Source organism: Xenopus tropicalis, chromosome 1, assembly GCF_000004195.4.
Source record: "Xenopus tropicalis strain Nigerian chromosome 1, UCB_Xtro_10.0, whole genome shotgun sequence".
Classification (NCBI taxonomy): Eukaryota; Metazoa; Chordata; class Amphibia; order Anura; family Pipidae; genus Xenopus; species Xenopus tropicalis.
Genome location: NC_030677.2, coordinates 93,355,962 through 93,383,937, shown reverse-complemented (window position 1 = coordinate 93,383,937; position 27,976 = coordinate 93,355,962). Strand labels below are relative to the sequence as shown.

Sequence of the window (27,976 nt, the reverse complement as noted above, 5' to 3'; positions counted from 1 at the left end):
TGGACAGCACTGTCCTAAATGATTAGAAAATGCTTGACATTTTAATGCTAGCGTCATAGAAACAAATTAAGAAAAAACATTATTTTCCGGTGATAACTTACCAAACAGTCCCTCTGCAGAGTTTTAACCAAAGCATTAAAGGTATCATTGTCCAAAAGAAGCCCTTCAGGAGCTTCATTCATGAAGTCCAAGTCTTTAAAGGTAGGGCACCGTTTCTCCCTCTCTTTCTTGGATGCCCGCCGCTTGTAGGTGGAGCCCTTTAGATCATACTTGAAGTGCATTCGCACAACACGTGGCAGGATATTGTTCATGACAACTACACGGATGTTCTTTCCACCTGATTGCACACAGTACAATCCATAAAACTTGGGCAAGAGAGTTCGTGGATTCTGGTTCAGGTTCTGTCAGATCAGAAAAGCGCAATATTCAGGTTAAATATACTGCACCAGTGTGCAGCAGTATACTCATTTTGGACCATAATGGAGACTTCTGTTAGAAGTGTCTGCGACACTCACGTGCTCAGTGCACTCTGAGCAGCTGTTGAGAAGCTAAGCTTAGGGGTCAAGCAAAAAAAATTATGTTTTTCGGTCATATAAGCTGATCCTAATGGGATGATGATTAAGGGTGCAGACACACGGGGTGATTAGACACCACGACTTTTTACAAACTCACGGTGACAAATCTGCACATCGAAAACTCATGAGTGCTTAGAATCGTCGACTTCTATTATATGCTATGGAAGAAAAGTTGCTGCGATTAGTCACCGTGACGGAATTAGTTAAAAGTTGCAGAGACTAATCGCTTTTTGTGTCTGCGCCCTAAAGTCTGATGCTACTAGCACTGGTTTCAGAGCTGCCATGCAGTAATCATCTGTGTTAGTTACTAATCAGCCTTATATTGTGACATTTATATCCTATATATACAGTATATCGTGAGTCACTCCCAAAACTCAGTAACTGACAGCAGCACAGAGAATGTGCAGTGAATCAGCAAAAAAGAAGACAGGAGGCTACTGGGGCATCTTTGGAGGCACAGATCTTCATTGCTAAAGGGCTGTGGCTGACTTGGGCTGGTACAGAAACACAAAATATAATTTACAACATTTCTAGCTCATGTCTTTAGTTAAGCTTTAGTTCTCCTTTAAATTATTATGTATTATGTTGGCAAACAGTACATAAACCTTACCATTTGGTGCCTAACAATGCATTGTTGATGTACCACAATCACCATAACACAGGTAAAATGAGAAAGAGCATGAAAAGAGGTTGTCTTTTGAATACATCAATTATTTGACTGCAAAATAAAAAAAAAAAAACTAACAAGAACTATCCTCCCACCCTTCTGTAAATAAAAATAGAGAGACATAAGCTAAGAAAAAAATGGAGAGAGAATCATTACTAAACAGAACAGAATATGAACATTAAATATTAGTTACACCTTTGAATACCTGACTTTCTGTCTACCAGCAGAAAACTGAATACTGTATTATGACAAAAACACTTTAAAGCCAATCCCCATGTCCAATACTCAGTCATCTAGTGCCACGCCAGAATATATAAATAACAGAAGGAAGAGAAATCATATAAATTAAAAATGATTAAAAAATATGAAGCATGCAACTTTATATCAACTAAATAGGTCTAAATCACCAGTTAATATTATATTTATTACTCTTTCAGATACTCAGAATACATGTGTAGAGCATCAGCTGCAAAGGCAAGCGCAAAAAGACAGAGTGTAAGACAATCAATCATTTTTGGACACCAGTTGGTAAGATGCTGAAGCTAACCCCCTTTTTCAGTATAAATTATGGAAATGTTGTGTGACTGTACATAGAGGGGCTGTAGAGGCTTATTCAGCCTTGCAACATCTACTGTATTAAAGGCCCAGGCATTTTTGCACATAGAAACTTGTTTTATATCCCCACTCCTTGGTATTTCAATAGGGGATGATTTGTTGCCTGCTTGGACAGCAAAACAACCAGAATTGTGCCCACTGTCCTAAAAGGGAATTAAGTGGCCTTACCAGTATTTAAACTTTACATGGAGGCTGGTCATCTACTCATAACAGATTTTAGGCAATAGAATAATTTCCAAATGGAATGGAGCTTTGCCTTTTAGTGAAAAGATGTAAGGTATATTGATTTAATACAAAAAATTATGTGTAACTGCATATAATGCATTTTAATTTGAAATTGTATAATGTATGTACTAACAAAGTTCACATACAGTCATGTTATTTATAGTGGAACAATATATTGTTAGTTAGACAACAAATAAAGTTAGATAAAACAAGTCATAGTCAACAATATACAATAACATAAATATATTACAGTAGATTCAAGAGTACTTGGGATTAAAGTAAGTATTGGTTTCTCACAACATTTTAAGCTATTATAAGCTTTTACTTCCAAATTTGTTACATACAATCAGTATTTTGACTGAAATACTGTTTATTATTATTACGGTTTTATTATTATATCATATTTTAACAGGAGTGGAGAGAATGCAAATGAGTGTTGCGCATTTACTTCACTGCAGTGGGAACCCATCAATAGTTATGAATGATGTCTTGGTTCAGATAGCAAAACGCATGTAAACAAACAACTTTCTTGGGTGTTTCCATTTACCAGTTTAATATCTAGATGAAAAGGAGTGAAGTTTTAAGACATACCATGTAATATCCAGGAAGAAGTTTCTGTAGAAATTCAGCCTCCTTGTGCATAACTGTCTTTATTATGAATTCATCATCACTGGTAACATAAAAAAGAGATCCACTAGCCCCAGGATTAGAGAGCTCAATCAGTGGTTCATTACACAGGGAATACTGTCAAAGAGAAAACATGTAAATTATATCAGCACATATTGTAAACAGAAACATAAAGAAACTCTAAACAACTAGTCTGGCAGACATTTAAATGTATTAAGACATCATATTGTTTTTTATTTTTTACCGTTAATGGAGACAATTAACATGTTTGTATGATTTTTATATAATATGCTGAAAAACTCAAATAAAAACATTTACAAAAAAAAAAATGTATAAAGACATTGTGGTTTGTACCACATAAAAGAAAAAAAATTTAAAATTTAAGAGAAAATTTACAATAAAGATTTTTTTTCTTATAAACAACTGGAGTATATTGTCTTCATAATTTTAACATACATTTTTTCATTCAACAACAAATATTAACTAGACTGTAACAGGTTAGGCACAATGGATTATTAAGGACAGAATAACATATTTAAAACATATACAGATCATTCATATCTCAAATATTCAGTCCTGGGTACCTCGTTTAACATATGGAGACTTAAATTACTCCGAAAGTTCCCATATTTTTTTATGAAACTCAATTTTGTCATCTAATAGTACAAAAAGAAAGGACATTGATTGTATTTGGTTTATACAAATTTTTAGTTAAGCTAACCAGTTTAAGCTATTTTCCATCTTGCTGCTGCTAATATTTGCATAGCTAAGGTATTTTGATCTTTGAATAAATCTGTAATAGGAAGAAGTAACAAAGCTGATTGTAGACCAGGAGTAATATTTTTTGTAAATATCTGTGACAATAACTGGAAAGTTTCCATCCAGAATTTGCATACTACTTTACCTGACCACAAAGAATGGTTATATGTACCTTGATAAGTGCAGCTTCTAAAGCATGTAGGGGGAAAATTAGAAACATATGGATAGGAGTAGTGTACCAAACTAATATAAACTTGTAAATTTTTCATGCTGTTGACCATATTTTTTCCCATCTAGTGGTCTGGATAGGACACTGTAGATCAATTTCCCATTATTGCATATTTTTAGCAGCAACATTGGAGGATATTGTTATTGACCAAGTATAAATCTGGGAGACTATTCCTCAGGTTAATTCAGATAGCTTGCAACAAGATTCAAAAGGGGATCCTTCCACCATTGGTGTTACAGGCCCTTGTGTTGTGTAAAAGTGAGCAATTTGACAATAGCAAAAATATTCGGATTTGTAAAAGTTTGTATACCTCTAGGGGTAAGTAAATCACCTAAAATTATTATCTGAAAAGCTGAAGGTGAAAGTCCAGGGGGAAATCAGAGTTGCATAATATGGGCTGTAAAAAACGGTGTGTTTTATGACCCAACTATATTTCACAGTTTGAGGTAAAATAGAATAAGAGGATTTTGTATGTGATAAAATCATGTTGAGTTATCCAAAGAAGGGAAAATGTTCAAATAGGGGAAATTGTGGCGTTTTCAAAATTAACCTAAAGAGTTTTTGCAGGTTGTGTATGACACTGCTCTAACTGGCAGATTTGTAACAGAGCATGAGGTTAGGGACCTTCAACCCCCATTGCTGATATAAAAAGGGTAGATTTGCTAACTCAATGCATTTTATGTTCCTAAATAAATTGTAACATTGCCCACTGCAATAAAGCCAATTCTGTGATATTAACAGGGAATGACAAGGCCCAAAATAAATATGAAAGTTATGGTAAGTAATGCCCCTGAGCATTTGGGAGAATTTGGCTTTATATAAAGTTGAGTAAGATTTTATAATTTATACTAAATACACTACCGATTGGTTTCTCCATTGACATAAGAAATTACGTTCTAGAAGTTCAATCTGATGCGAAGGAATATTGATTGGGAGTGCTTCCATTTTTGAGATATTGACCTGAAGCCCTGAAATATAGAAAAATGTCTCAAATATGAAAAATATGTAAGGAAGACTCATCAGTGGTTTATCATACAAAGATTATCTGTGTATAAATTTAATTTATAGGCTCTAGATCTTTTGTTTTATCTAGATATATTAAATCATTCCTCAGTAGTGCTGCTAGGGGTTCAATGGCTAATGCGAATAAGAATGGAGATAAAGGACAACCCTGATGAGTCCCCCTAATGATCTTAATAGGAGAAGGTAGTAAATTAAACATTTTTATGGTAGCAGTTGATTTATTATATAACACTCGTAGACCATCTAAAAATGAAATGAAATATTAAACTGGGGAAGTATGTTGAATAAATATGTCCAGAATAGAGAACTGAAAGCTTTGAAAATATCTATCATTACTACCAGAAGAGGGAACTTAATAGTGTTGGCATCTTGTATAATATTAACTAATCTGCAAATTTCATCTATGGTTTGTCTGGACATACATTTAAGGCCAACATTTAATACAGAAATTGGTCAGTAATTCTGAACAGTCTTTATTGAGTTAAGGTAAAAGGGAGATATTAGATAGCAAGTCCTGCCAACATGTAATTGAATAGAACTGTCAAATGTGGGGTAATAAATACATTTTTTTTTATAATAGCTAGGTAGGAAACTATCAGGGCCAGGGCTTGAATAATTTTTTAGGTTTTGGATGGCTTGCTTAACTTAGCTCCGAATGTGACAGTTTAGGAAATATGACTTGGTTCAGGAATGCAACTCTTATGTGACAGGGTTTCGGAGGTGAATAAAGTCGTAAAATTTGTGAAATACCAAGATAATTTTAGGGGGAGTGATAGTTTGTTTGTCTGTTTTTGTATGAATAGTTAGAACACAGCAAAAGCCATTTTCTTGTTTTAATTTATTAGCTAATAATCGATTTGGTTTATGTTGTGACCAGCAAATTGATTTCTCTGCCTTCTCTTGTAAAAGTAACCTTAAACTGGCACTTATAGATACTAAATTATGTGTTGGTTCTCTAAACCCTCATCCTCATCTTAAAACAGCTACTGATCACCATTTCATGAGCTGCACATATAGTACCCATGGATAGTTCCTCATCTATATCTTTTTCCCCATAATCTTGTAATTCATCAATGACTGCATTAGTAATTGAGGTGTCATATAGGAGTGTCTTGGTTGTGGATTCCCGGAGAGTTTAAAAAAATGCTACAATGGGAGCATGGTTAGACCAATTTATGGGTAAATTCGAAGTTTATATATTCTAAGGTTACTAGTGCTGTAAAGATGTAATCAATTCTGGAATATGAATTATTTACAGATAAGAAAATTGTATATTCACTATCTAAAAGTTGTAACCTCTTTGTAGTTTCTTAAAATATTGAGGACTGGCTGGCACCCTCAGGGTTCTGGGGCTTGTCTGATCCATTATTGCATAAAATTGTCGAAGGGTGCATAAAGTTTGAGAAATGTCACTGAAACACCTTAAATGGAGCCTTTCAATAACAAGAAACGACTCTCAGGATCTAGGATGGAAAGCTCTAAATGAAATTGTATATGGTTACAAAAAGCTATCGCAACACCTCTTCCTTTAGTGCTGTAGGTAGTAGCATACATTTGTGAAAAGTATTTATGTAACTATGGTTTAGGGCCTATTGTGGTTTAGTGACTTTCTTGCAGAGCTATAATATCAGCATGGAGTTTGTTTTTATACTTTCCTGCTATTCCACATTTAACTGGGCAGTTTAACCCTTTTAACATTAAGGGACCAATTTACTAAAATAAGTTTTTTTCTGGCCTTAAAGGACAAGCCAACTCAAAATATAATTTTTTGCCTAATAAAAGAAACCAAAATTATATGAAGCTTTGCAATATACATTTATTACAAGTTTGTAATGGTTTTTGAGTTATTTGTATATATAATTGCTATTAGAAGCAGTGTTTGCCTGTCCTTTTCTATTCTCTGCCCTGGTGGCTCAGACTGTTGAAACATTGTAACACAAGCCAGCAGACTGACAGACCTGTATTGCTGGAGAAGCAAAACCTTTACAACATTGTTTAAAATGTAACAACCAGGAGTTCAGCAAATGCTGCTTTCAATAGCAATTACATTTACAAATAACATTTAAAGCGCTGCAAATTTTTAATTATTTCATATTGGAAAGTTGCTTAGAATTATGTTTTCTCGCCCTTCTAAACTCTTAAGGTATAAAGACAACAAAAAGTTATATTATGGAATCCACTGAAAAGGCTGTTAAAATGTGTGACTAAGTTAATGTGAAAATATGAATATGTGTTAGTACTAGACAGATATGACTTGCTGTCAGATGATGCCTTAACTTAACTGCCAAATAACTATGTATATGACTGCTATTTTTTTCCCCTCCCTCCCCTTTTTTTCCTTCTGTCCCCCCCCCCCCTTCTTATGAAAATCAAAAATAAAGAATATAGAATTATGTTTTCTTTCATTAAGCCAAACATTATTTTTGGGCTTGACATGCCCTTTAAAAGTCAGATAAACTCAACATGGAATAAATTTGAGTTGAACTTTATCATTGTTGAATTTATAAAATGCCACGATAATGCTGTTGTTATCGGTCATATGAAAATTTTGAGTTTACGGCAATCACAAAGTTTTCGAGCTGAAAGTATTGCTAAAACTCGAAAATTCTAGTTTAAATGAACATTCGTTTTGATGAATCCTGTTTTACCAAACAGGAATTGTTCCAGCAGCCATTTTAGGAGCATTGCCGCTTATTCATGGAAAACAATAATGTTAATTTTCACTTAAAACTGGGTGAAATAAAAAACAATGATGGGATTAACTTCCCCTTGAAAATGTGTGAAATTGAAAAACAAGTAAAGAAAAAATTGGACCTTTTTCTCAAAATTGCTTAGTAAATGTGCCCCTAGGTGTTACAATCATTAATTCTATTAAAAACCAGAAAAAAACAAAGAGAATGAATTGGCTTAATGTGAATTTAAGAAAGTGCAGGTATGCTATCCAACTCAGCTGTAAGTTCCATATCTGAAATTTTTTGTTCTATACTTGCCATATTATCCTTTTGTGGGGAAAGATAGTGAGGAACTAAGGGGCACATTCATGAAAACGCGAGTTCGAATCCCCAATAAATTCAATACATTTGGATTGGATACAATCATTTCTTAAGATCTAAAATATCACGAAAATGCTTAAGAAAAAATCTTATTAGTCACGATAATATTGTATTGGCAATCCGAAAGTCGTACCAAATGATTGGAAACAGCGGGAAAACCTTTCCGATTTTTCCACGCAAGCGTACGAAAAAGTCGCACAAGCAACAAAAAATTTGCTCGGTTTGAATGAACACTCCAAGCGTTCGTGTATTAGTAAATCTGCCCCTAAGCGTCTAATATCAAGGTTGTAAATAAGAGAAACCATAAACTATTAACTCTATTAACTAAAAAAGAAGAAAAGTCACTGTAAGATAAATAAAAAATTAGCAGTAATTCCAAAAAAAAGGTGCCTCAGGAGGTTCCTTATTTTGATAATGTGGGATTCACAGAACCAAAAGATACCTATAGTGTGATGGTGACCATTCCTTAATCAAGGTGTGGACTACCAAGTGAACGCTCTTATCCTTGCATGTAAAGCAAATGAGAACCAGAGTATGTTAATTTTCTGGAAATTCTATGGTCAGACATCCTAGCTCAGTGCTGTCCAACTTCTGCGGTGCCGAGGGCCGGAATTTCTCTAGCATACATGGTGGAGGGCCGCTAATGGAAGCCAGTTTTGACCACTCCCCTTTTTGAAACCACACCCACTTCAAACCACACCTATTTTATCACAATGGTGGTAGCACAGCAAAATCCCAAATGCTTGGTCCTTACAGTGGGGATATCAACCATCATTCATATGTGAAAGAATTATGTCATATTAAGACATACCCTTAAATTCCATATGCCTCCTCCTCCCCTGTGGATAGCAGAGCAACCCCCAGTACATAATTACACACCTTAGGGACCATTTAATGGCTATTTTCAACTGCTAACAAACTCCCACAACAAACCCCTGCCAGGTTCACCTCCCACAAGCAGCATAGGGCAAGCAGAGTATGGCACACACAGGCAGAGTGTCATACTCTGCCTGCCCTACCCTGACTGTGTGTGCCATACTCTGCCTGCCCTACCCTTCCTGTGTGCCATACCCTCCCTGACCTATGCTGCCTGTGTGTGCCATACTCTACCTGCCCTCTGCTGGCTGTATGTGCCATACTCTGCCTGCCCTATGCTGCCTCTGTGTGCCATACTCTGCCTGCCCTATTCTGCCTCTGTGTGCCATACTCTGCCTGCCCTACCCTGACTGTGTGTGCCATACTCTGCCTGCCCTACCCTTCCTGTGTGTGCCATACCCTCCCTGACCTATGCTGCCTGTGTGTGCCATACTCTACCTGCCCTATGCTGGCTGTATGTGCCATACTCTACCTGCCCTATGCTGGCTGTATGTTCCATACTCTACCTGCCCTATGCTGGCTGTATGTGCCATACTCTGCCTACAGTACCTATGTCTGAGGTGTGAAGAAGTGAACAATGGGAGTGATTACAGTCTGAGCCTGAGGTGTGAACACTGCAGGGGGTGAACAATGCAGGTATTAAAAGGTGTGAAAAACACAGGGGATTACATGTTTAAACAATACAGGGGGATTACAGCCTGAATCTGAGGTGAGAACCATGCAGGGGGGGCAGTTAATCTCAGTACTGATACCATTTAATGCTTACTCAAAGGTAAGCCATCAAAGCAGCCAGACAGGTGGGGGGCCACACAGAGGGGGGTCGCGGGCCGCCAGTTGGACAGCACTGTCCTAGCTCAAGGTGAAGGTGGTAATGATTTAGGTGACCTTGACAGTGGGGAAATGGAGTGAATGTTTTTTCTTTTGGAGGTTTTCCTTTCCCAAATTCCCTGCAAAGGAGGTAATTTCTCCATAGATAGTTTTGGTGGTGAGGGAGTAGTGGATAGGCCCCAGTTTGGATAGAAGAGCTGGACTGTGACTGGATATGAAAGAGAGTACAGGACTCCATTTCTCATCACCTACAGTTTACATGGAAATTCCCAACAATATTTTAAACCAGCATTTGTTAAACATTATGCAATTGTCCGCAAGTCTCCACATTTTTTTCAGGGCGGTAGGGGCCAGATCGAGGAATATCTGTAAAGGAGTGCCGTCAATCAAGCAGACCACAGTAGATCTTCTTTGGTTTCAAAATAGTGAAGACAGCCACCGCATAACAGCTGGGGGTTTGGGTAGCAATTATCTGTGTACTCTGCGGACCAATAGTAGCTCTGGAGAATATTCGGTAATAAAGAGAGGGTAGCTGAATGTTTTTAGCAGAATTAAAGTCTTAAAATGTTCCACAAACCTATTCTAAAGCAAGGTGGGAGCCCTCAGCATCCAGGCCCTCCCGATTACAGTGCTCACCTCAGCCCTTGAGTTAAATGCCTTTTTAACTAAGGAAACAGGGCTACTGAAAACAGCTTTTAGTACAGGCTGATCCAGGGACTGGTCCCACTGCTATCAAAATGATTTTTTTCCCCTCTGAAGCAAATTGGACAGAGTATTCATACACATTCGGTAATGTCCTCCCATAAACACGTGTTAGGGTTTTTCAAGCATAGTGGAGGCACTGTAAAATCCTCCAGGCTTCGCAAATCAATGAAAAATTCACTATGGAGAATTTTGATCAATGAAATAGACAAGTGTCTTTTTAAACCTATGTTTCTTAGTTACTATGTAGAAACAACAAAACCTAAACCAAAATGTTTGATTAAAAATTATGTTTTGCACAATAATAATGTACTGTAATAATGTTGATCAATGGGTATCCTGCCCCTTTAAGCTAAAAACTTCTAAAAATTTCTGGTCAGAACACATTTCCACCACCTGGCCCTCTAGCACCCAGCACATTGATTTGCAACTGTAAGGTGAGTGTTACATATTCACTGGCATAATTAGACTTCAAAGATCACAGCAAAGTGATTCCACAAGCGCAGTGATCACCAACCAGTGGCTCGTGAGAGACACGTTGCTCACCAACCCTTTGTATGTTGCTCTCCCAAAGCAGGTAGTTATTTTTGAATTCCTGATTGGTGGCAAGTTTTGGTTGAATTAAAACAAGATTTACTACCAAATAAAGCCTCCTGTAAGCTTAAAGTGCGCATAGAGACTACTTAATAGCCAATCTTAGCGCTTATTTGGCACCTCCATAAACTTTTATGATGCTTGTGTTGCTCCCCAAGTCTTCTAACATTTGACTGTGGCCCACGAGTAAGAAAGGTTGAGGACCCCTGCACAAGCACGAGGCTGCACTTACCAAATAATCATCTGGACGAATTCCAAAGAGTTCTCGAAAATAGCGAAATGCAACTGGTGCATAGGTTTTAAAACGGAAATCTGGGTAATGATGGGCAGGCGTGAGATTACTGCCTTCACTATGAAAAAATTAAAAAGGTTAAATCAATGTTAATTATTTAGACAGAAAGACACAAGATAGAAAAGAAGTAATACGCATACATTTACCTAGGGAAAAAGATGCTCTCCACCACATAAAAATCCTGCATGAGGACATCTCTCTCTGGCTTAGAACTCAGGTTTCCCACAGTGTAGCCAATGCCCAACTGGATAGCACCTTTGAGGGTGGATGATGTTGTCTGACAGAAATAAAGACAGACTTGAGAAGACCTGATATTAATTAATAAGATCATAAAAGAATTACATCAGAAAAACAGGTGTATTAAAAAGAATATTAAACTGAGCAGTTATAGATCAGACAAGGTGCACAGGTTTCTAATGTATTCCTCTTTCAAATATAATTACAGGTATGGGACCTGTTATCCAGAATGCTCGGGACCTGGTGTTTTCCAGAAAAGGGATCTTTTCATAAATTAGCTCTCCATACCTTAAAGGAGAAGGAAAGGTTAAAACTAAGTAACTTAAGCTTTATCTGAAAGGTCTATGTAAATAAAGTCAAACACTCATGCTGACTGCATCCTGCAGCATTCTATTTAAGAGTGGTGAGTGGGGAGGAATTTAGACTTCCCCCTCCAGCATCATAGCTTTGACATCATTCAGAGGGCAGCAGTAAGGACCGGGCTGATTTGTGCTCTTTGATGCTACACTGTGCACCTCATATTGCATTCTTTATGAGGTGTACCATTGCAGTCATTCTCCCGGAGCAGAAGTGCTGCCTGAATGCCAGGGCGAAAAGTAAATGATCCTTTATATATGGTTTCTACAACTAGATGAGTAGTGAATACCAATTTTTACAGCTGATAATTCAGTTGCTGCAGTGCAACCTCACAAAACAAATGTGCTTAGAAAGTAGAATGTGTTTACCTCATACTATGCAATGGCAAATCCTAACTAAATTTAGCAGTTTCTAAATGTCAAAAATCTATTTTAAACACCCAAAGACTAGTTTTCTGATGTGGTGCTGCAGCCAAAGCACAACAATCTGGCATAATTCCCTTTTTTTAATTTAAAATGCAGATTTGTTTTACCCATAATTACAGCATTATTTAGCTTAAATGAAAAATTGCATGAGACTTAATTCACTGCACTAAAAACTACCTCTAGCAGTACTGGCCGTAAACACATTAAGATGACAAGTGTGAGGGAGTGGGTTGACGGCGGGGTGCAATGGCGTCACATATCTTGAAACCATCACGTTGCAAATATTGTCACTAACAATGCATGCTGCGGCATGCTTCAACGGATCCTCAAATTTCAATGGTAATTATTAACACAACATGTGAATTAACACCTGCTTAATTGGGGGTGTACGGTAAGGGATCCTGTGCGTGTAACACCTTGCAACCTATTCCTAGGCAGACACAAGTATAGACAAGGGCAGGTAGGCACACTTAAAAGTTTTTTGACTATCACAATTTTATGCCAAAATCTGTATCTAGCTCTGTCACAGGTCTCCTGAACTGTTGATACCTTTTATGATGACAGATACTTATCATTTATCAACTTTTAAAGTTGGAACTAGTCATGCACAGGAGTACCAAGAAGTATGGCTTCATAAACAAAACCATTATATTTCATATACATCTCTTTTTTTTCTCTACTGTTTAAAGGTGTTTTTTATTTATAAACTGTTTTTTTTAAAGAAAATTATTGTAAGCAATTTTCCAGTACATATATATTAATATTCCTTGACAGCAAGTGACAGGCTTGTTACTGCAGGTGAATGTGTGCGTGTGTGGGGGGGGTGGGTGGGAAATAAGGGTGGGTCCTGAATAATATAGGTGAATTGACATGTCTAGTGATGTGGCGTTTAGACAGTGTAGTTTTTTTGGTTTTTTTTTTAGTACAGTTGATAAATAGATACATGTTCATCTAAACAAGTCCTTTAATAATTTAGTAACCTTTTTCTCAGGGTGGCTCCTGCCCTAAAGCAAAGTGAGAACCACAGGAGGCGGTGATCGGCCAGTTACCAAGAGTAGCAAAAAGCTGCCTCAGGACTAAATTTAAGAGCGAATATCCATTTATTAAAACAGAAATTCAGCTCTTCTAGTGCACAGAGTGCAATAGTGTTCTCTGCACCACTGATGCGGCCCCAATGCAAAAAAAAATAATCCCATTGTGGGCGAGGAGGGGTGGTATCGGGGTTGCTGCCTCATGCATCAGCAGCCCTAGAAATGCCCCTGCCTTTTCTGGACTCTCTCAAGTTCTGTATGTACCTAGTAAAACTGGAGCCCAGAATTGCATTTCCCACTTCATATTATGCTTTAGAGAAGTATAGTTTGATACTTTCTACTAATACTTTCTTTTTAAGCTAGTCTATTGTACAGGCTTGCTTAAGCATGATGTGTTTTAATGAATTAATAAAGCTGATCTTTTAAGTGGATATCCTGCCATCTGGCGTGTTTGGAGTTTTCCTTTGTTTTGTATCATCTCCCCTAGCTAAGGGTTCGGGTCTTCATGCACCCAGACCACCTTTTGGACACGGTGAGTTCCTTCCTGACTATAGCCTTTATCAATTGTGTTGGGACCTTTACCGCTTCTACCTAGCGATAGATCTGGGGTGTACACACCTGGGTCTTTTTTCTGATTTGGTACGGACTTACCCAGCACCAGAAAGGGCTTTGTAAATTTAAACTGGAACTTTAAACAAGTCTTTTGTTTTACACTTAGTTCTTTTCCTTTTCTTTGTTTGTAAATCCTGATAACAGATTATTATATTCCTAACCTTTTTGTAAGTGGTTTCACCAGAAGCATCAACTCCGCGATGCCCAATCTTTTTACCAGTGCCTTGCTGTCCAGATGATGATGAGACCTTTGTAGACAGTGGATAAAATAAAAAAAATGGAAGAGTCATTTGTATGTAAACATAGGGAGATTTAGCAAGTATTTTACACTACTGCACTGACAGAAAAAAAAACTAAGGGAGAATACCACTCAACCAGTCCCATGGTCAGTGCAAACTTACAAAAGGCGGCATTCACCTGTCACTGCACACACTGGGTGCATATTGGGCCCCCCCAAAAATGCCAAAATGTAGCCCATTTGAACAATGAGTACCTGAGTACCCCTGGATAACATTAACCTAAAAAAAATGCATATTGTTCCCGAGGAGTGTTTGTACAACTACAACTTCCATTATAGAATAATTAAAGTAGTTAAACAAAAGAACATGCTAAAGATCAAACCATTGCTAACAACAGATATAGTAATAAACGTGTCATTCTCATAAGTGTTGAATTAAAATTGATTTACTGTATGCCAGTCATTACCGCATAGAAGCGTCACTGAATGAAGCAGAGAAACTCACCTCCAACATGGTAGCTTTTTTCTCTGCCATATCTGTGGAGATAACAAAAGTCGAGTGTAACAGACAATTACATAATAGACATAGGAACTGTAATGGTGCATATAGAAAACTGCCATCTGAGCAAGAAATGTACATGCCAAGAATAAGAAGAGAGGCATACTTAGTGAAGACAACTGACATGACACTATTTATGTCAATAAAAAAAAAAATATGTTCTTTGCAAGAGGCAGAGGATGATAGCGTAATTGAATCTTTTAACAATTGTCTGAATTCACGTACAGGTATAGGATCCTTTATCCGGAAACCCATTATCCAGAAAGCTCCGAATTATTATAAGTAAATAATTAAAATTTTTTAAAATGATTTATTTTTTCTCTGTAATAATAAACAGTACCTTGTAATTGACCTCAATTTACATAATCAATCTTTATGGAAGGGAAAATAATCCTATTGGGTTAATGTAATGTTTAAATTATTTTAAGCAGACTAAAGGTATGAAGATCTAAATTATGGAAAGATCCCTTATCTGGAAAACCCCAGGTCCCGAGAATACTGGATAAAAATCCCATACTTGTACTATCAATTGCCAAATTATTACTTAAAATAAATGAATAAAACAATTAAATGCAGAAGAAAACATTTCTAAAACATTGGCATTGGAAGAAACTATAAAAATGCTTAGGGACACATTTATTAAAACTCTAACATTTCTTTTTTTTTTTTTCTTTCATTTTTTCCATTTAAACTTGAGCCCACAAATGTTTTACATTTACTAAAAAGTCTGAACTGAAAAAGTCTGTGCAAGAAAAATCTCGAAGATCTCAAATTTTTTGACTTTTCGCAAGAAAACCGAAATGTCAAAAATCCAAGACCTCAAAAATTTTGAAAAGAAAAAAGGATCTTTCAGGAAAGGAACATCTGTCATTGACTTCTACACATCTCACCAACTTTTATCAGGTGAATTGTTGGATTCGGGTTTTTAGCTGTGGTCACACAAATCTCGAAAAAGTCACAATTTTTTTCCCTGCAAAAATATTTATTTTATTTTTTACTACATGCTTAATGCATTAATAAGTGCAACAAAATGATTTTTATCAGTCCCCTAGTCATCAGCAATTCTCATTAGGGGATCTGCATGTTCCTACAAGCTGCAGCAGCTAAGTGTATAATATTTAACAAGGCAACGCAACATTATCTAATAAACAGCTATAGTTGTTGAAAACTGAACAAAAGTTTGCCGACATGCACATAACTGCCTCTTAATTAAACCTTTCCCTAGCCAATATTTTTAGATGATTCAACTTATTTCTTTTTTTTGAACAATTCAAATTTAATGAACAAATTATACATGAGATGCAGTACATGTACAGTCATAGCCAAAATTGTTGGCACCCCAGAAGTTTTTCCAGAAAATCAAGTATTTCCCACAGAAAAGTATTGCAGTAACACATGTTTTGCTATACACGTTTATTCCCTTTGTGTGTATTGGAACAGAACAAAAAAGGGAGGGAAAAAAGCAAATTGGACATAATGTCACACAAAACTCCAAAAATGGGCTGGACAAAATTATTGGCACCCTTTCAAAATTGTGGATAAATAAGATTGTTTCAAACATGTGATGCTCCTCCTGGGGCAAGTAACAGGTGTGGGCAATATAAAAATCACACCTGAAAGCAGATAAAAAGGAGAGAAGTTCACTTAGTCTTTGCATTGTGTGTCTGTGTGTGCCACACTAAGCAAGGACAACAGAAAGAGGAGAAGAGAACTGTCTGAGGACTTGAGAACCAAAATTGTGGAAAAATATCAACAATCTCAAGGTTACAAGTCCATCTCCAGAGATCTAGATTTGCCTTTGTCCACAGTGTGCAACATTATCAAGAAGTTTGCAACCCATGGCACTGTAGCTAATCTTCCTGGGCGTTGACGGAAGAGAAAAATTGATAAAAGGTTGCAACGCAAGATAGTCCGGATGGTGGATAAGCAGCCCCAAACAAGTTCCAAAGAAATTCAAGCTGTCCTGCAGGCTCAGGGAGCATCAGTGTCAGCGTGAACTATCTGTCAACATTTAAATGAAATGAAACTCTATGGTAGGAGACCCAGGAGGACCCCACTGCTGACACAGAGACATAAAAAAGCAAGACTACAGTTTGCCAAAATATACTTGAGTAAGCCACAATCCTTCTGGGAAAACGTCTTGTGGACAGATGAGACCAAGATAGAGCTTTTCGGTAAAGCACATCATTCTACTGTTTACCGAAAATGGAACGAGGCCTACAAAGAAAAGAACACAGTACCTACAGTGAAATATGTTGGAGGTTCAATGATGTTTTGGGGTTGTTTTGCTGCGTCTGGCACTGGGTGCCTTGAATGTGTGCAAGGCATCATGAAATCTGAGACTTACCAAAGGATTTTGGGTCATACTGTAGAGCCCAGTGTCAGAAAGCTGGGTTTGCGTCCGAGATCTTGGGTCTTCCAGCAGGACAATGACCCCAAACATATATCAAAAAGCACCCAGAAATGGATGGCAACAAAGCACTGGAGAGTTCTGAAGTGGCCAGCAATGAGGCCAGATCTAAATCCCATTGAACATCTGTGGAGAGATCTTAAAAGTGCTGTTGGGAAAAGGCGTCCTTCCAATAAGAGAGAACTGGAGCAGTTTGCAAATGAAGAGTGGTCCAAAATTCCCGGTGAGAGGTGTAAGAAGCTTATTGATGGTTATAGGAAGCAACTGATTTCAGTTATTTTTTCCAAAGGGTGTGCAACTATTAAGTTAAGGGTGCCAATAATTTTGTCCAGCCCATTTTTGGAGTTTTGTGTGACATTATGCCAAATTTGCTTTTTTTCCTCCCTTTTTTATTCTGTTCCAATACACACAAAGGGAATAAACGTGTATAGCAAAATATATGTTACTGCAATACTTTTCTGTGAGAAATACTTGATTTTCTGGAAAATTTTCTGCGGTGCCAACAATTTTGGCCATGACTGTATATTGCTGAAACAGGAACAGCATCTAAACAGGGTTGCATACAATTTTGGTAAAATCATGCATGGATCTATGAAAACAGTTGTGTCACCCCCACAATGCTGCCAGGATGGCACTTCTGAAATACATGCAGCAAGACTCAACAAATTCAGCTGCGTAGGCCTGATTCTACCTATCATCAGCAGAAAACAGATGTAGACCAGGATTAGAAGTGAAAGGATTTAGAAAAGGAGGAGGGAATGAGATGGCAACAGTGAACAGATTTAGGTCTTAGCAAAGAGGTAGTCAGGAGATTAAAATCAGCTGCTGACGTGATTTCAAGACAAGTTATCTCAAAAACGTATAGCTTCCACAAAAACTGGCTGGTAAGACGACAGTCTGTACTATATTCTTTTAAATATATATTATTTTATCCATTTTATATATATATATATATATATATATATATATATATACTTTTATCCGTTTTTAGATTGTTTTGTTCACAGTATGAACATAAAAGTAATTGTAACATTACAGCAAATGGAATAAGAGTTAACCTTTTTTATGCCATATGTTGTTGCAGAAAAATACTTTTTCTGCCAACACAGTGCCTCGTACGTTGTTAGCAGATAAAGGACGTATGGATCGTGTCTGCTGCTTGAAGAGAGTTTCAGGGGGACTATCATGTCGGTCCTGCGTCACGATCGTCGCAGGACCGACCTACAAGCAGCAGACACAATCGCATCACATCTGCTGCTTGTACTGCTTCCTCTTTCCCCCCCCCAGCCGCCTCCCACTGACTTCCTCCTGAGGACTGCAGCCAGACGGACCAGGCAAGCGATCTGTTCTTCAGGACAGATAAGTGCGATAATTTTTTTCATTTACACACAATTTTACACGCATTTTTACACACACAATTTAGCACAGGTTTTTTTAAAATTTTGCACACTTATATACACTCATATACACACTTATACACTGTCACACAACTTTTACTTGAGTACACACATGTATACACAAACAATGTTCACATTGGGGTCCCTACATGCCACATACTTAGGTAAACCTATACATATTGGGCATCGAACTGTTCAGTGGACCCCTGGTGTTCAAATTTAGGGTGTTTTATTTGGTTACTTTATGACCTGTATGAGATAAGATACTATAGACTTCACAAATTTTGATAAAAACCAATAACTTTAGGAAAGTATTGCAACTTGGTAGTTTGGAGTAGACAGACAGTTGTGCCCCAGAATCTGTTCTTTCCAAAAATGTATAATTTTCTGGGATAAACCTTCTGTTAGTGGAATTTTTGGCCTTGAAATCTAAAGTATGCAGCTTTCTAAAGCAGTGCTTTGGAACTTTGGTAGTGTACTAATGGGAGTTTTTGACCTATACAAGTGAGAAATCTCCATAAAACTATATATATTTGGTATTGGCACGTTCAGAAGACATGGGACTTTCCAAATGAGTTGTATTTTTGTGCATAAAATAATTTTTGTTTCTGTTTTTTGGTTTTTTTTTTAGACATTTAGAAGCCTATATCAGAAGCCTAATTCAGAATTGGAATTACACAAAAATACCATATTTTAAAAGCTTAGGTTGTCCTGAAAAAAATAATATATATTGATTTCCTGGATGAACTAAAAATACCCCCGAAGAAAGGACCCTAAAGTGAAACAGTGCAAAATGTTCAAAAACTGTCTGGCAATACAAGTTCCGCTTTGACCAAAACAGCTGGCAGTGAAAAGGTTAAGGGTAGAAAAAAGTCCAGAAAAAACTAGTGGTTGCCAAAATTAACCCATGCAGAATTATTTTTATTCAGCTTAGTGCAGGAGTGCCCCAGGGCTCTTTACTCAAACTTCCTGAATTTCTCAGTAAGTAACACTCTCTGACCCCCTTCAAAAACAAACTCAGATCCTACCTCTTGGAGTACTAGAACACTACCTGCTCAGTCTTGAAACTTGTGCCAATGTGTACTTTGCCTTCTTATTTGTGCCTGTATGTTATCTTCCCACTCAGACCTAAGATCTATAGGGCAAGGATTCCTAACTATGTCCTTTACCATATGGCACTTAATTGCTGTATGTTTCTTCTTTTTAATTTATTTACAGGTATGGGATTGGTTATCCAGAATGCTCGGGACCTGGGGTCTTCTGGATAACCCAAGAGGGTTATTTTGCCTCCAATAAGGATTAATTATGTCTTAGGTTTTGGATCAAGTACAAGGTACAGGTATGGGACCCATTATCCAGAATGCTCGGGACCTGGGGTCTTTCCATAATCCTACCTTAAATCTGCTAAAAACATTATTTAAACAGTAATTAAACCCAACAGGATTGTTTTGCTTCTAATAAGAATTAATTATATCTTAGTTGGGATAAAGTACAAGGTACTGTTTTCTTATTACAGAGAAAAAGGAAATCAAGAATGTGTATTATTTGATTACAATGGAGTCCATGGGAGATGGCCTTTCCGTAATTATGAACTTTCTGGATAATGGGTTTCCGGATAAGGGGTCGGATACCTATACTGTTTTATTATTATACTGTTTTATTATTAAAGAGAAAAAGGAAAAAATTTCTAAAAATTAGAATCATTAGTTTAAAATGGAGTCTATGATAGATGGCCTTTCCGTAATTTGGAACTTTCTGAATAACAGGGTTTCTGGATAACAGATCCCATACCTGTACAATATATTATAATGTTGTCTTACAATAAATAAAACTGTAAAGTGCTGTGTTTCCTAATAGGACTTCATAAATAAAGTTATACATACATTAACATGTATTTACAGTGCTCCAACATATTCTGCATCGCTGTACAATAAATTATATTAGATTAGATTAAACTTTATTGTCATTACAAATGTATAAATACAGGGTAACGAAAAGAGATTTAGCATCTAATCAGAAATGCAAGGGACAGCATTCCCCCCCCCCCCCTCAGACTGCACACTACCACATGGCACTTAATTGCTGAATATTTATGCTTATTAATTAAGCAATTTTCCAATATGGAATAATTAAAACTTTGAAGCGCTTTAAAAGTAATTGCTTTTGGAAGCAGCATTTGCTGAACTCCTGGTTGTTACTTTTTAAACAATGTTGCAACTGTCTTCTTCAGCAAGTCAGGTCTGTCAGTCTGCTGCCTTGTGTTACAATGTTTCAACAGTCTGAGCCACCAGGGCTGAGAATAGAAAAGGACTGGCAAACACTGCTTTTAATAGCAATTATATATACAAATAACTCAAAAATCATTACAAATTTGTAATAAATGTATATTGCAAAGTTGCTTAGAATTTTGTTTTGTTTTATTAGGCAAAAAATTATTTTTTGCGTTGCTTTGTCCTTTAACTCTTTAAAAGTGCCAGCAGAATTCGACATTTCGGTTCTCCTCAGTGCCAGACGTTTTGTAAACATTCTGTGCTCTCTGTAGGGGCTTTTACTAGGGGAAGGGTTAAGTTTAGGTAGGCAAACTATATATTGTTTTTTTCTGTATTTTTCTGTATCTTCTGGAACAAGATTTAGAGCTTGAAATACAAAAAAAAAAAAATATGTATATGTATAGTTTTATTGCGATTTCTGACTTCTATAGATCAAAAACTCCCAGCAGTAAATTACTAAATTTTCAAAGCATTACAGCAGAATACAGCATACTTTAGATTCCAAAGCCAAAAATCCTGGAACATTAGGTTTACCCCAGGAATCCATATATTTTTGAAAAGTACACATTCTGACGAATCCGAAATGGGTAACGATGTCTTCCAACTCCTAAGTACCAAACGGCAATGCTTTACTGAATTTAGCATTTTCTATAAAAAATTAAGAAAATTCAAAAAAATTGCATGAAATCTTCCACTTTCAAGCATCATATCTCCCACATAATATTAGGTACCAAGAAAATACATCCTAAATATGAAAGCCAAGGGTCCACTGAACAGTTTGATGCCCATTGTGCATAGGATCTGGAATTTAGAAACCCCAAAAGGAAGTTAGTACATACAAACTGCCCCGGAGATCTCTTTAGCTACTGAAAATTCAACACATTTACTGCATTTTCTGTGGGGTAAAAACACAAAAAAATACATTGACCCCCCAAAACCATGTATTTTTGTAAAGTACATTTTTGGGCGAATTCAAAATTGGTACCCATGTCTTTCTACTCCAAACTACAGAGTCATAATACTTTCCCAAAATTGCCAGTTTTGGTGAAATACCTGAAAATCACATAAAATCTTCCACTTTCAAGCACCTTATCTCCCACATAACATTAGGTACCAAGAAAACAAACCCTAAATATGAAAGCCAAGGGTCCTCTGAACAGTTTGATGCCCATTGTGCATAGGATCATCAATATATCTGGCATTTAGAGACCCCATAAGGAAGTTAGTGCATTGAAATTGCCCCAGAGGTCTCTTTAGCTACTGAAAATTCAACACATTTACTGCATTTTCTGTGGGGTAAAAACACAAAAAAATACATTGACCCCCCAAAACCATATATTTTTGGAAAGTACACATTCGGACGAATTCAAAATTGGTACCCATGTCTTTCTACTCCAAACTACAAAGTCGCAATGCTTTCCCAAAATTGCCAGTTTTGATGAAATACCTGAAAATCACATCAAATCTTCCACTTTCAAGCACCTTATCTCCCACATAACATTAGGTACAAAGAAAACACATCCTAAATATGAAAGCCAAGGGTCCACTGAACAGTTTGATGCCCATTGTGCATAGGACCACCAATGTATCTGGCATTTAGAGACCCCAAAAGGAAGTTAGTGCATACAAAGTGTATATGCTGAAATATAAGCTACCGACATGTGCATTATGTGCCATAATATCCCCTAACAGTACGGGGACCCTAAAAAATAAATTTTCTGAAAGTACACATTCTGACAAAACAAAAATGGGTAAATACATCTTTCTACTGCAAACTACCAAACTATGCTAAACAGAATGTTTTTTATGGCATTTCTAAAAATTGTCACAAAGCTTGCATTTTACCACATTATGTACCCCCACATTTTGTACCGTATCAACATAAAACATTCTAAATATGAACACCAGGGGTCTACTGAACAGTTTGATGCCCTATATGCATAGATTTACCAAACTATGTGGCGTACAGGGGCACCCAAGTAAAAATAGTGCATATGAATTTTCACATAAGATGCTCCGGCTCATGCAGTTTTTGCACCCGGTATGTGTATTATGTGCCATAAGACCCCTAACAGTACGGAGACCCTAGAAAACCATATATTTTCCAAAAGTACACATTCTGACAAAACAAAAGTAGGTAAATACAACTTTCTACTGCAAACTACCAAACTACAAAGCTATGCTAAATAGAACGGTTTATGTGACATTTCTGAAAATTGTGACAAAGCTTGCATGTTGCCCCATTATGTACCCCACATTTAGTAACGTACCAACATAAAACACTCTAAGTATAAACGCCAGGGGTCTACTGAACAGTTTGATGCCTAATATGCATATATTTACCAAACTATGTGGAGTACAGAGGATGCCAAATTGAAATACAGCAGACAAAATGTCCATGTGAAAGACAAGTAATAAAGAACAATGTGAAATGCAATAAAATTGATAAAATAAAAAAAAATCACTAAATTTGTGTGTATACTACGTAAAATGTGTTTTGTGTACATGTGTGCAAGTAAGTGTAAGTGCTCTAAGTGCTGTGAATGTGTGAAACCCCCCCAAAAGTGTATGTGTGTAAGTGTAAGTGTAAGTGTGTATTAGTGTAATAAGTGTGTGATTGTGTATTTGGCACTTACCTGGGGTCTAGAAGCTGAGGATCTGCAGGAGAGACACGAGCAGGCACAGCAGCTGCAGCCCATGTGAGGGGGCAGTGCAGGAAGCAGGGGGGCCAGAGGGGGAAGCTAGAGAAGGCAGAGGCACTGCAGGGAAAGCCTTGAGGATGCAGGTATGTGCTATGGGGCCCCTGGGCGATCGCACCCCAGCGGCCACTCGTCCCCCCCTGTGCTCGTTGCCTAGGGGCTGGGGAACGAGTGGAGAGCCGCTCCTCCACTCCCGAACCCGGAAGTGCAGCGGGACGTAGAATCTACGTCCTGTTGCACTTAGGTACTTTGATACACAGGACGTAGATTCTACGTCCTGTGGCACTTAAAGGGTTAACGTCCACTTTTTATTTATAAATTATGCTGTGGTCCTTGCAAATAATTCACTCTACCTTTACAAATATTATTCTTGAACTTACAAATAATTTTTATAGCTGTAATATAGGCAGCCATCTCAGTGCATTGTCCCTGATTCTGAGCTTTCGGAAGGAGCCAGCAGTGCACAACAGAACTGCTTCCAGATACGGTATAGTTTCTCCTATTCAATGACCCAAGTCGCATAATAACAGTTTTCTTCCTCTTGGATGCTATTCTCATGTCTACTACTAGGTGTCTGTTTAAACCAAATCCGAATCCTTAAAATCATGTGACTTATTTGTCAGCCAGAGGCATGGATTTGACCAAATGCGAATCCTGCTGAAAAAGGCCGAATCCCGAACCGAATCCTGGATCTTTCTGTAATTTGGATCCCCTTACCTTAAGTCTAAAACGTCATTTAAATATTAAATAAAACCAACAGGAATGTTTTGCCTCCAACAAGGATTAATTATAGCTTAGCTCTCATCAAGTACACTGTGATGCTCCTGCTTTGTAATTACAGAGAAAAAATTTGAATTCTTTGCTTATAATGGAGTCTATGGGAGATGACCTTCTCGTAACTTTCTGGATAGCAGGTTTCTGGATAAAGTATCCCATACCTGTACCTTTTTTAATTTTTTATTCTTTTCAAAAACACTCAAAATTGTTCTGTGACTTTAATATCAGATTAAATTGAAGTTAAATTTACTCAAATGAATTTTTAGAAATTTAGATTTTCATATTTTTTTTTATAAATACTAGGGTTCCTTTATGAAAAATATGGTCTAATAAAGGGTTGTATCTGAGTCTTTTTGAATGCAATTCAAAATTTCTAAACATGCCTTGCAATCACAACTTTCTATTTGCCAAATTATATTAAAATATATTTGTGGTTTAGAGACTCTTGGTTTTCTTAGGCTAATCTGGTCATCAAATTTACCATTCTGGTAAATGTCAATACAAATGGCATGACAGCTTCCCAGGTTTAAACTCAGAACAGCATATACCTGAAATAACAACCACTTTCCGCTCAAGTGAAATATTTACAAAACACTGGACGATTCTAGCTGCCGATATCAGTCCCTTAGACAACCCCAACCGTCTCTCTTCATAGTTTAATTGTTCTATTCCCTTTACAAGTTTAGTTGCACATGTATTCTCTCCAGCTCAATAATATCCTTCTTAAGGACTGGGGCACAAAACTACACTGCATACTCATGGTGAGGCCTCACAAATATCTATAAAAAAGCAAAATGATAATTTGATCCCTCTAATGTCCTTTCTTATACAAGACAGTACTTTATTTGCTCAGTGTTTTGCACAATTTAGTGTGACCAGCACAAAGAGAGACAGTACTTCAATGCCAAGTCAAGGTCATTTATAAACAAGATAAAAAGCAAAGAATGAAGGACAGACCCCTGCGATAATCTATTTACAAAACTGGTCCAATTAGAAAATGTAATCTATCCTTCAACCAGTTTTCTATCCAATTACTAGTATGATAATCCAGCCAATATTGCTTAAATGAATCAGTGATCTTCTGTGTGGTACTGTATTAATAGCTTTAGCAAAATCTAAGTAAATCAAATCCACTGCCACCCAAATGTCTAGGCCTCTTCTCACCTCATAGGCGATTCACAGCATATCACGCTGTGACATGATATGTAATCCAGTATCAACCACACCAACTAGAAATTATTATTAATGTTCCAGTATCTTATCTCTTATTCCATTATTCCAAGACTTTTCCTTTTGTCAAAAAATGGCACCACATTAGCAACTTACCAATCTCTTGCCATAATGGCAGATATCCTAAAAGAATCCTGGAAAATCAAATAAAGTGGTTTGGGAATCACAGAGCTGTGCTTTGTAAGGGCAGTGGCACACAGCGAGATTAGCCGCCCGCATATGCCATCCCACTGGCAATGTATATACTGGCAATGTATATCGTGGGATGACATACACGTTGCTTCGGTGTTCCAAAGTCCCTAAAGTTACCTTGCAAGGAAACTTTGTGGGTAACTAATCTTCCCATGTGCCACTGTCCTTAGGGTAAAGGGACACAGGGAGATTTGTCATCCACGGTTAAATCTGGGCTACCTTGGGCAACAAAACATAAGCGGTGCTTCATTTTCAGAAGTACCTTGGAATGAATGTCATCTGGTTCTCCAACTTTGTTTAGTTTCAGATGTTCTAGTCTCATTTGCACACGCGTTAACAGACCTTATTCTACCATATAGTGATACCGCAATCATCAGCTGAATACAGGTAAGATGCAACATGCAGTGTTCTATCAGTAATCAGCAGCTCAGTGCAGTGCCATGGGTGCTGTCTTTATATGGTATAATGAAGTCTATTGACTTGTGTTAATTTGCAGTGAAACGTTAAAAATAAACACTGCAGAAGATCACATAAAGAATAACTGTGTTATGTGTAAGAGCCTTTACAGTACCCTACCTTAGAAAAAATGTACTTAACTGGCAACCCTGGACTTTTGACAGAACCAACACTGGAATAGCATTTATGACTGACTTGTATTGAACATGTACAGGTATGGGATCCCTTATCCGGAAACCCGTTATCCAGAAAGTTCTGAATTACGGAAAGGCCATCTGCCATAGACTCCATCATAATCAAATAATTCTAATTTTTTTAAATAATTTCCTTTTTCTCTAAATAATTAAACAGTACCTTGTACTTGATCCCAACTAAGAGATATTTAATCCTTATTGGAGGTAAAAAAAAAAAAAAAAAAGCCTATTGGGTTTATTCAATATTTGAATTATTTTTAGAATATTTACATTATGGAGATCCAAACTACGGAAAGATCCTGGATGATTATCTGGAAAACCCCAGGCCCCGAGCATTCTGGATAACAGGTCCCATACCTGTAGTTGTAAAGCCTCCTCTTTTTTCCAAAGAAAATTGGTTCTACGGGATCTCGTCATTTGTATATAAACCATTTCCATGGCTCTGCACATGGCATCCATTATGTACAGGGCTACAGTGCATCTGAAGGCACTGCCCTCTATGCATTGTGCCGGATTGTTAATTTTGAGCACGGGAAATCCAATCAAGGCGCAATTTTGACACACCATTTTATGAGATGGTAACGGATATGTCCAAACTCCAAATTTCGTATTTCAACAGATGCATGGTGTATCAGTGGATGAGGAAGTGTAAAAGAACTACAGTTCCTTAATTCACTTCTGATGTAAGTGTAGACCTTATCGCATGTAACAATCAAATCTGCCTGCACATGCATATGACCAGTCCAGTGGTATCCATCTCAGCAGTTCATCTCAGCAGGCTGAAGGTTTGGCCACACAGGAGGTAATGTGGTTGAAGCAGCAATATAGATTATAAAATTGACTCAAAGAAAGCATCAGAAATGGGTGGAAGTCATTTACTCACGCTTAAATAAACCGACATGTCCATTTTTCTCATCATAACCAGCACTCCAAACATACACTGCCTATTTTTACCAGCTGCAGTTAGCCAAGAGCCCTCTAATCCCGTCCCTCATTAGATTTATATCACAGAGAATAATGTATAGGTATGCATGCTTAGGATGCACACTGTACGCCGCTGTCAAATGCTGGCCACGGAGATCGCGAAATTATACATTTAATGCGATGTACCGCTATACGGTGTTCATTACATCCCAGCACTGTAACTATGGAATCATGATGTATTTATCCTTTTAAAAAACTAAGAGTATCAGCTGCCAAAGTCAATATCACCTGCTCCGAGGTCTCCTCCGGCACCCTCTGCTGCTATTTCGAAGTCCCCTCCGCATCCTTCTTCTTCCTCCGGTTCTTCCATCCTCCTTTCTCCGTTGCGCTCTTTCACAGCTAAGCCTAAGTCACCGACACCTCCGTCATCACGCAACACGGGATATTGCTCTAGAATGAGCGACCAATAGAATACAGCGGGGTGGGACGGTCAGACATATTTACTAAGGGCGCAAAGCAGTGTTGCTCGATATGTTAGTAATGTTGTAGTCTGTGTAAAACAAAAAGGCATTGTATGTTAATATTTTAAATTAGACCTAAAATTACAGCAGGTATTAATAGAGTTTTAATTTTTACATAAGATATACTACTAAATCATATCTCCATTTTTAGCAAGGGAGTGTTTCTCTTTAAACTAGAGACAACACAACTTAGGTTCTTTAAATGGCTTAGAGCTGTGAGTAAAAGGAATTACTGTGTAGATATTGTTTTGTCTGTAAAGAATTCAGTCAGAAGATAAGTAAAAAAGACAAAAATTAAAGTTTTGGTTTTTTTATAATGAGATTCAAGCTACATTCACAGATTTGAAAGTACTGGACTGAGAAGTTCTCTATAACCATGAGA

At 37.2% G+C, this 27,976-nt stretch overlaps 1 protein-coding gene across 3 annotated transcripts in view; it reads right to left on the bottom strand.

Moving 5' to 3' along the window:
- Window positions 1-27,537, bottom strand: part of pip5k1c (phosphatidylinositol-4-phosphate 5-kinase, type I, gamma) — a 59,413-nt gene extending 31,876 nt beyond the window's left edge. The window contains exons 1-7 of one of the 3 annotated variants that reach the window (XM_018091058.2): window positions 27,362-27,537; window positions 14,471-14,502; window positions 13,889-13,975; window positions 11,212-11,342; window positions 11,006-11,123; window positions 2,674-2,826; window positions 102-401 (exon numbers count right to left, since the gene is read on the bottom strand). In XM_018091058.2, the coding sequence (XP_017946547.1) occupies window positions 102-401; window positions 2,674-2,826; window positions 11,006-11,123; window positions 11,212-11,342; window positions 13,889-13,975; window positions 14,471-14,502; window positions 27,362-27,443 (903 nt within the window). In that variant the 5' untranslated portion in view covers window positions 27,444-27,537. 3 annotated transcript variants of the gene reach the window in all.
- Between the last annotated feature and the right edge of the window lie 439 nt (window positions 27,538-27,976).